The following is a 9902-nucleotide window of genomic DNA, read 5'->3' as shown; positions in this document are numbered from 1 at the left end:
TAGGATTCACATCCTCCAGCTTTTCTCAGCAAACATGAACTAGAAATTTATTTATTTTTAAAAAAATGAAAGTTGAGATTTTCCTACAATCGCCTGACTTCAGGAGCTAGTGATTGAAGAAACAACATCTAATACTGTGAGATTCAACATAAAATTGCAAGAGCTGGTGACTCTACAAATCCATCCCACCTGTTGGCCATGTCAGAGGTGAATTGGAGCTCATGGTTTTAAGTTTTTTCACCACTCCATGTCACCTTCATGTTATTCACTGGCAAGTCCTTTCCTTGCAGTAAGGTAGCAATGCTTTGCTTTTGATTCCTAATGGCCAGCTGGAGGGGTGTGCAGACAGTCATGTCCTCCACATGCAGCACAGCACCAGCATTGATTAAGGTCTTTATGATAGCCACGTTGCCACTGAGGACAGTGAGGCGCAGGGGAGTCCAACCCACCTTGTTCTTAACAATGATGTCTGCTTTGTGCTCCAGAAGGTTGATGATGCTCAGGAAGGCACCCCGCTGGAAAGTGAGGTGCAGAGGGGTCCAGTCTGATTTCTCGGCAATGTTGGGGTCTACCTCGCTTCTCAGGAGCTCGCAGACCACAGACTCTTCGCTATAGCGGGTGGCCATGTGAAGAGATGTCCAATCCATGCCTCCTTTGACATTCAGTTTAGCGTGGTTGTCTCTTAGCAGGCAGATGATTTCGATGTGGCCTTAAAACAAGCCAGGTGTAAGGGGGGTCCACCCTTTGTCCGTCCTCAAGTCCACATTAGCCCTGTATTTGATCAATTTCTCACCTATCAGATATTTCCCCTTCACCGCAGCCATGTGCAAGGCACTGTAGTGATTCTCATCCAGACAGCTGACAGATGCTCCACTGTTCAGGAGGTATTGGACTACCCTGAACTTACCCTTCTCTACAGCAAAGTGCAGTGGGGTCTGGTGGTTCTTCTGCTTCCTCTCTAGGTCAGCTCCTTGGCTAGCTAGGAGTTTCACAAGGCTGATGTGCCCGAAGCAAACTACCATGTGAAGGGCAATTCTCTCAATGTTCTCCTGGCAGTTGGGGTCAGCCTGATGGGAAAACAGCACCTGGGCCACGTTCTTGAAGTTTTTCTGAGATGCCAAGTGAAGTGGAGTCCATCCTTCACGTTCTTGGGAGTCTGCCTGTGCCTGGTGGTCCAGCAAGAGGCGCACAATCCTGTCATCCCCATTCTGAGCAGCAAAGTGAAGAGGGGAACAGCTGTCTTTGTCAGCCATGTTGACATCCACACTGTGCTCTATTAGAACTGAGCAGATCTCTGGTGACCTTTTCTGGACAGCCACAATGAGTGGGGTGTAGCCACAGACCAGCTGGATGTCCATGTTGGCCTCCTGACTCAATAGAAACTTCACCTTCTCCACATTTCCTTGAATCACCACGAGGTGAAGCAGGGTGAGGCCATTTTCCTGGGACCTACGGACTTCCTTGGATATTATGAAGCTCTCCAGGCCTTCGACCTCGCTGGTGGGGAACATCGAGATCAGTCTCTAAGGACAGAGGAAACAGAGTATGAGAAAGAGAAAACAACTGAGTGATATAACAGCTTGAGGGTTCCCAAACTATGGTGTGCACATTACTAGGGAATTCTGGATGCCCAGAGCTCAAAACAAAACCCATGCATGTGGATCTGCAGGGTCTAAAACCAAAGGAAATGCACCCGCCTGCTGGTCTGCTATGGGACAGGGCTATATGGGTAAGAGCAAAGGCAACACTTTGCATCTCTCTCACAGGGACTTGATATTTGTTCTTTTTTTGGTTTGCACTTTTCCTTAATCTGAAATTAAAAATCACCCAGTCTGAAAACACATGGATTGTCCTTTTGTATGGAGACTATCATAGGGGAAAGCTGGGAAACAGGGCTGCTCTATTCTCTTGCCCACTTGATTCTCATCTAAGGTTTATGAGCAAAGGTGCCCTACTGACCACTACTACTTGTGTCTTGGGAGAGGATGGATCCTAGTTTCTGGCTCTTGTTTTCAGGGAGGAGAGATAATAGGAAAAGAACATTATGGACAGTTTATTATTTGCAATTTACCATTTGTGTGTTTCCATGTTCTTCCCATTTAGCACGCTAGGATTTTGTGCCATCATTTATGCACTATTTTTCTTACCAAGCTTGCTTCATATTACATTCAAAACTCACTCAAGATAATCACAGCACAATTGGGAATGCAAGAGTGCAAACACAATGCTGGGGGTTATTATAAATCAGCAGCATGGCCTGTCTTAGCTTAAAAGTAAAATAAATTTCCTTGGGAATTTCAACCCCCCTGATAAATCTCATGCATAGTGAGCTGTCCTTAGTATTTACAGCCTACTTAAAAAAATTAATCTTGAAAGAAAACAGTACATTGAATAATAAGTCACAGAGAAGGCAAGACTTTCATTTGTTGAAGACAACAGAGAATCCTTTGGAGGAAAAGAAACAGGTTCTGTCTGTCTCTCCCATCTACCTCCCATGCTGATACTCCCTGATTCCACTGTAGCAATTTCCAATAACTTTTAGAAGAACTCCCTTCTCATAGTGCAGTGTAACCTTCCCCTCACTAGCTGCCAATCATGGCTATGTCGAATGCGGTCTCCTTGGACTCCTGAACTGGTGCTTTCTGGGAAACATCCAGGATAATGAAGTTTCACTCCTTCTCTTTCCTTAGTCACCTCTTCCCAAAGCTAAATGTTCCATTTCCATTATTTCGATGTTTAATGACAGGATCTCAGATACCCATTTACACTTCCTCCCAGGGACTCTGAACAAAATTGTCTTCCTTTCTCTTGACCCTTTGAACTTGCCTGCCCAAGCATCTGGTCTCTCACTAACTTTAATGAATGGGGGGGAAAATGAATCTACAATAAGAATAGTATTTCAGTCCTCCTGTGTTAGAATCATAGAATATCAGGGTTGAAAGGGACCTCGGGAGGTCATCTAGTCTAACTCCCTGCTCAAAGAAGGACCAGTTACCAACTAAATCATCCCAGCCAGGGTTTTGTCAAGCCTGATCTTAAAAACCTCTGAGGAAGGAGATTCCACCACCTCCCTAGGGAACCCATTCCAGTGCTTCACCACCCTCCTAGTGAAAAAGTTTTTCCTAATATCCAACCCAAACCTCCCCCAATGCAACTTGAGACCATCACTCCTTGTTCCGTCATCAGCTACCACTGAGAACAGTCTAGATCCATCCCCTTTGGAACCCCCTTTCACGTAGTTGAAGGCTGCTTTCAAATCCCGCCTCATTCTTCTCTTCTGTAGACTAAACAATCCCAGTTCCCTCAGCCTCTCCTCATAAGTCATGTGCTCCAGCCCGCTGGACTCTCTCCAATTTTTCCACATCCTTCTTGTAGCGTGGGGCCCAGAACTGGACACAGTACTCCAGATGAGGCCTGTTACTTCTTCCCTTGGGGGAGGTACCCTTTACACCCTACACTGTGGAGATTTAAGAGCAAAAATTTGATATATGCACTGACTGGGATTGGCTTAGCTTAATACATATGCCTCTGCTTCCCCAGAGCTGGACAATGTCATCTGGAGCTTTATGCTTGGAACTAAGGACTCTGTTCTGCAATTAACTCTGCCTGGGCAAACCCCCACATGGAGCTCCATTGAACTCTGCTGGCATGGAGCTAGTTGCAGGATCAGGGCAAGCCCTGCCTCTGCCGTGTGCTTGCAGCTGTGTAAAAAATTCTTTCCCTCAGCCTGCCTGCATCCCAGCCAGCACAGGATCCCATCCCTCCAGGGAGAAGTAAGTTCCTCACCAAGAGGATGGGATAAGGCTCCTTCCTGATGGCTAATAAGAACTTCCTCCATTTAAACAGCCCTGACGCTCCCGGCCAACTTCCTAGATTCACAGGCATCCTCCTCAGTAGCGAAGGAAGAAACACACCAGACAGAGCAGCCTGTACAAAAAGCGCAGAGGTAGTCTGATTGGTAACAATGGGGAAAGAAACTCAGCTCCCTCTTGAGTGTGAAAAGAGGGGAAGGGAAACACTGCTAAGGTGCTTGAGAGCATTTCCCAGGGGAAGGTGTGAATCTTCCTTACTTTTTGTCTCCCAGATCTGGTGGGCTTGTGAGACATCTTCCTGACGAGGCACTCATTCTCCAGATCCACCACAAGGCTTTGCATTAATGGCAGGAGCATGTCAGTTTCCACAGGGATATCTACCCAAGGACAAAGACGGTTAGTTGAGGACTACCCTTCCCCACAAGACCCAGACCAAGTATAAAAAGAAAAGTGTTTGGGCAGTAGCTGGCCACTACACAGCTCAATGCAAACAGCCAGTTATTCTCAGTCCCTGCCTTCACACTTGCAAACCCGTACAGTACAACAGGCACAAGGAGAACAGAGGCCTGCAGAGTACCTCATGCAGGATGTGCTTTTTCAGGCAATGCCCAAGCAGCTTTCAGGTGCAGAGAGCTCCTAGAGAGGATCACAGCAGTGTCTTTAGGGGGCTGACTTTCAACACAAGCCTCCGACAGAGGCTTCTAAGGAAGCTCTGCACTCATCGCTAAAAGCATGACAGAGCCCTGGTAAGAGGCTGCTTTCAAAGACGGGACTCCCTAGGATCAGCAAATCTGCATGGTGTGAGATCCTTGAGAAGGACATGGCCATGGGGGTGGGGGGAGACTCAGGTAAAGACTGTTTGTAAGAAGCCCATAAATTGCCTTATCTTTAAACTAAAGGTGGGGCTGAGTGGCAGAGTTGAGCCCCATATCCCAGCTTCCCCCAGAGGTCAGATATCTTGGGAGCTGGAGCTTTGGTTCAGGTGATGTAGAAGCCGTTCTTGACATCTAGAACTGCTTATTGGTGCAAAACTCACGCTGGGAGTTCAGATCAAGTGTTTGGCTTTGGACTCAGCTGAGTTCAAGCCAGTCACATTTGGCTACCACACCTGTGAAGTGTGGCCTTTTCTTGGGGTCTTGATCCCAGCACTTCTTCAGCAAGTCAACCATCTGCTGGCATTTCCTGGCCACTCATCACAGATGGACTCTAGGCAGGGCCACCTGCCTGCTGAAGTCCCGACTACAACGGCCATCATGTTGGCTCCTGAAAAAGAGGCAGCAATGTGCAGTGCACTTGTTTTCTGTTACCAGGATGGAGCAGCCATGACACTGTGGTCATTACAGCAGGGCTGTACCATTACACCGGTGCCTTTGACTCACTGCTTAGGGACTGCACTCCCTTGCTTCAAGCACAATCCCACCTCTGCACCAACACCCCTATGCTCTAGGGCTTTGGCTTGTCAGTCTGTCTGAACCAGCCCTGTGAGCATCACACTGCACTGCAGGACTACTGGCTTCCAGAAGGCCCAAGCTTCACATTATCCCCCTAAAACCCTGCGGCAAGGTGAAGGTTTATCCCCCCATCTCTTAGATGATACCACCGACCTCGAATCAACAGGTTTATTGTCCTCAGGTTCCAATAGCAGCATCTGTCCACATAGTTACAAGACAGGCAGCCTGGCCGGATGCAGGAATGGCAGTCAAGGTTCTTTGGGTCTATTCCTGGCTCTGCCACTGACTCTGTCTATGGCCTTGAGTAAGTTACTTGATTTTTCTCTGCTTCTGATTCCCAGGCTGGAAAGTGGGGCTAATGATTTAGCCTGCTCTATTTCCCTGCCAGGGCTGTTGGGACTTGAGGTTACTCATTCAGCACAGTGCTTTGGAGGTAAAGATTAGTGTGGGAAGTGGGTTTTTTGTAATTGTTACCTGAATATGGCTTCTTCTGCATAAGAACTTCCCAAATGACAATCCCGAAGCTGCGGGCAATGAAAGGTCATCAGCAGCCATCCATGTGACATCCTTTTCTTAAATAAAAATTAATCTCACTGCTTAGTGGGATACTCTCAGCTTCTCGGGAATGGACAAATTAGGGAATAGGCTATTCAGATGCATCTTATCTCAAGGGAACTAGTCCCCATGCCTCCAAGGGGAGGATTTCTCAAACAATCACAGGAACCTCGGACAGCCCAGCACTCCCAGGCTGCGCCAATGCCAGAACTGGGGCTGGTCACAGTAATGGATTGCTCCCCACAACAGCCCTTGCAAGAATCAAGCTCCAAGCCCCTTTGTTTTGACCCAGTTCCCATTTGGGGAACCGATGTTTGGTGACTCCAAAGTCCCAGCATTCATTTGACCCTGGGCTGCTTCTTCGCTTTTTGTTCCCCAGTGTGCCTGCTGGTGCATTTCAAGGGTGGGTAAAGGATCCCCCTGTATCTAGTTTGGGATATAAGGAACAAAGGGAACCTAAGTAATTGGCCTCTCTCCAGCATGGCACTCCATACTGGCCAAAGCTAAGCTGATACCCAAATGCAAAGCCTGAACAGAACCTTAATTGCTTCAGTACCAGCAAAAACAAGAAGTCCGGTTGCACCTTAAAGACTAACAGATTTATTTGATCTGAAGAAGTGTTTCTTTTACCCATTAAAGTTTATGCCCAAATAAATCGGTTCATCTTTAAGGTGCCACCGGACTCCTTGCTGTTTTTGCTGATACAGACCAACAGGGCTACCCCCGATACTTCAGTACCAGCATAACTCTAAGCAGTGCCTGTTGAGCAAGGGACCACATGCTGCCTGCGTTGTGGTTTAATATTATTCCTCTCCTCCAATAGCTCTTCATGACCTAACAGGGTGTGATGGAACCAGAGGCAATACAGCATACAAGTCATGCCGGGTCAGAACTATACAGAAATGCAGCTGGTCGGAGACAGATGACTCTCCGCAGATAAACTCACCCTGATGAGGGGTAAGCAGCACACGTCGCTCCTGGCATGTTCCCCACCAAGTACATTATGCAAGGAAGAGAGCCAGAATGTAAACAAAATTAGGCAATGCACAATCGCTCTCACATCATGCAGGAGCGAGATGGCAACTCTGGCTGACCCCTGAACAGATATCCCCAACTGCTGCTGCATCCCACCCAGTCACTCCACACAGCCCTTACCTATACACATCGTATTCAGTTCCTGGAGGCCTGGTGCTTTGGAGAAACATTTCGGGCGGGATGTAGCTCAGGGTGCCCCTCAAGGCTGATCTCTCCATGTACTGCATCCGGCTCGACTGCTCTATCCATCTAGACAACCCAAAGTCTGAAATCTGAAATCAAGGCCAGTTATAACCTCCCTTTCTATCACCCAGCAACCACTCTCCCTGCTTGCTCTAGCCATCTAGAGTGCAGCTGTTTACAGACAGAGGGAAGGTTTTGTGATTAAGATGTGGGGAATGAACTCCCAGGCCCGCTGAAGTCAGCGAGAGATTTGCCATTGAGCTTGATGGGGGCCAGGATTTCACCCTGGATTGGGACTGACCTGCATTTCCCAGGTTGGCTCTTTATTGTTGCAACGCTTACAATGAAAGGTGAAGCATTTTCTAGCATGGTCCTGCCATACAGAGAATGAAAGGCCTTAAGTCTCTCCTGTGCACACTGTGCATTTTCAAAATAGCTTCTGCAGCAAACCCAGCTGTGCCACAGAGATTAAAACACCCAGGGCCGGATTCTCTGCTGGTCCTGATCAGCATAGTTCCATTGACTTCAATGCAGCTATGCTAATTTACACTGGTTGAGGACCTGGTTCCTAATGTACAGCGTAATGGGCCGACTGGTACAGCCTGCATTGCACCTAAGGGTGGGCTACAGCACTGTTTCTCAATGACCGATCTGTGGACCGACACCAGTCCCTGAGATTTCCCTGGCCCATTTTAGGAAGGCAGCAAGCTGGTCCCTGGTATCAAAAAGGTTGAGATACACCGGGCTAGAGCTCAGAGCAATTCTCATCACGTGACATACCGATGAGGCGAGCCCCTTCCATCTGCCCCTTTTTTGAATTGTCTGATCACGCATCTTTACAGAGAACTTGGTACAAGTGGCAAAGAAAGTTCCAGCAATGTAGTTCCCCTTAATAACTTCATAAGCCTGCCAAAACATTTGTCATGAACTGCATGAAATCCACCCCAGGCCAGAAAAATCAATGCACACTAAGCTAATAGAGTTGCCCTTCCAAGGCCCAGGGATTATGTTCCACAGAACATTTGTCATATGTGCTCAAACCCGAGAGTGAATTCCTAACCCACCACCCAGTCCTACCAGATGTAGAGCCGCAAAATGTTTGGTAAAGCAGAAATGATCCCAAATAGCATCTGGAATGCAACAGAAAGCGAAACACCCACCTTCTTCCACAAGCTTATCTAGAAATCCATGCTTCCCTTTCAGAACCGGACCAAAGGAGATCAGAGTGTGCAGGTTTCTATAGCTGCCTCCATCACTTTGTTGGGGAATCATCTCCCTGTGTTCATAGCCATTCTGGGAAAGACATGAAAAAAATCATTTGAATTTCTGCTGTGCAGGCCTGAATTCTCCTCTATACTCCAATGCTGGTAGCTATGCACAATCATCAGCAATGAAAATAAATCTTCTCTAGTTCCCTTGTGACCAATAGAGTCATTCCCTTTGGTACATGCTCCGGTGCTTTGTCCAGCTCATGTTTTAATCTGTGCTTCTGGTTACTTTCCCTAAGTGTATTTGCTTCTGTCACTGTCATCTTACTGCTAACCTCTCCAGCCTGCTCTGCATGATTTCTCTACCTTCACCCCAGATTTCATTAACATGCTGTTTACCCCTGTCTTCCACACTATTAGCAAAGATTTAAACTAAGATCAGAGCAAGCCCTGATCCCTGGACATATTCTCCACACCTCACACACTTCCTTCCATTTATGCTGCTTTTCCCCTTTTAAATCAATGACATTGTCCATGTCTAAGCATGAGACAGTGTATCAAATGCTTTATTTAAGTCCAAATCAATTACATCAGTCTCTGTGGCTGCCAAGCCGCAGAAGCCTGAAAACTACCCCATGAAGAAATCACACCCACCTTAGTTAGTGGGACACCGAGCCATGCACATTAACTCGGCAACGCAGCAAATCCTTCCCCTGGGACTCTGCCGTCCGATTTCTGTTGGCTAGTTTATCCATATGATATTAAGTTAAAAAAAGCCAGTACATCAGTTAGTAGAGTGGCAATTCGTTAGTGGAGTGGAAATAAGGTATCAGGATTTAGGGGAGGTTAGGTAACCAAGAGTGGAAATTCGACTGGGGCCTTAGGACAGAGAGTGCGATCAGAAAGGAGTTTGTGAGCAGGAAGAAACCAGAACCATTCAACAGGGGAACTTTGCTGGCTCCGCTGTGTTAGCTTTTATCCAGGGACAAAGGACAAGCTTGGGTCATTCCAAGCACACTCTGCCGGTGTCACCCCCATGTCCCATTGCTCTGTGCTGGTACTAGAGGCACCTGTGCACATACCTGCTCACGCTCTGCGTGGTCATTCAGGCAGATACTGAGCTTGCAGTGTAAAGATGCCACTGAGTGGTTCAGCATCTGGAACAGCTGCACAGTGAAGCTGGCAGCTCTGGATTTTTCACTCTGCAGTAACTGGATGTGTCTGCATCCGAATGGCAACCTGGCAAAGACAAGGGAATCCAGCTTCACTTCCATCCATCCCCATCCCATGGGATTTCCCAGCATCAATTTACATAGGCTTTAAGTCAGGTCTACATGGCAGCATGGGCAGGTTAAGCCAAAAGCCCCGGCACGGTAATATGGCCTCATCTTGGACATCTTTCAGGATGACAGCTGTTCTGGAGATCATGGTTCCCAGTGCCAGAGAGCTGATTTCACTACAACTGTCCAGCCTGCTGTTGCAATGTGGGGTATGAGTCCCTGACCCAGACTGACTTGTAAGCAGTGCAGAGGTGACCCGGTAGTGCCTGTGTGGGCCGGCACGAAGCCCTTCTTAGTGGTAACACTACCACTTGGCTTTTCATCTCTGCAGTACTTTACAATCATTAAAAAATTAATCCTCAGGCGTCGTGATGCCTG

The 9902-nt window shown here is 47.5% G+C and overlaps 1 protein-coding gene across 1 annotated transcript; it reads right to left on the bottom strand.

Moving 5' to 3' along the window:
• Window positions 1-227: 227 nt before the first annotated feature.
• Window positions 228-9518, bottom strand: ANKK1 (ankyrin repeat and kinase domain containing 1). Its single transcript, XM_075073446.1, is given in 8 exon segments — window positions 228-1521; window positions 1956-2005; window positions 4071-4189; window positions 4921-4992; window positions 4995-5075; window positions 5738-5787; window positions 6974-7125; window positions 9327-9518. Coding segments are annotated over 8 exon segments (2010 nt in total).
• Window positions 9519-9902: the final 384 nt, after the last annotated feature.

Source organism: Chelonoidis abingdonii, chromosome 18, assembly GCF_003597395.2.
Source record: "Chelonoidis abingdonii isolate Lonesome George chromosome 18, CheloAbing_2.0, whole genome shotgun sequence".
Classification (NCBI taxonomy): domain Eukaryota; kingdom Metazoa; phylum Chordata; order Testudines; family Testudinidae; genus Chelonoidis; species Chelonoidis abingdonii.
Note: the sequence above shows the minus strand (reverse complement) of the source record. Positions and strands in the feature narration are given on the sequence as shown.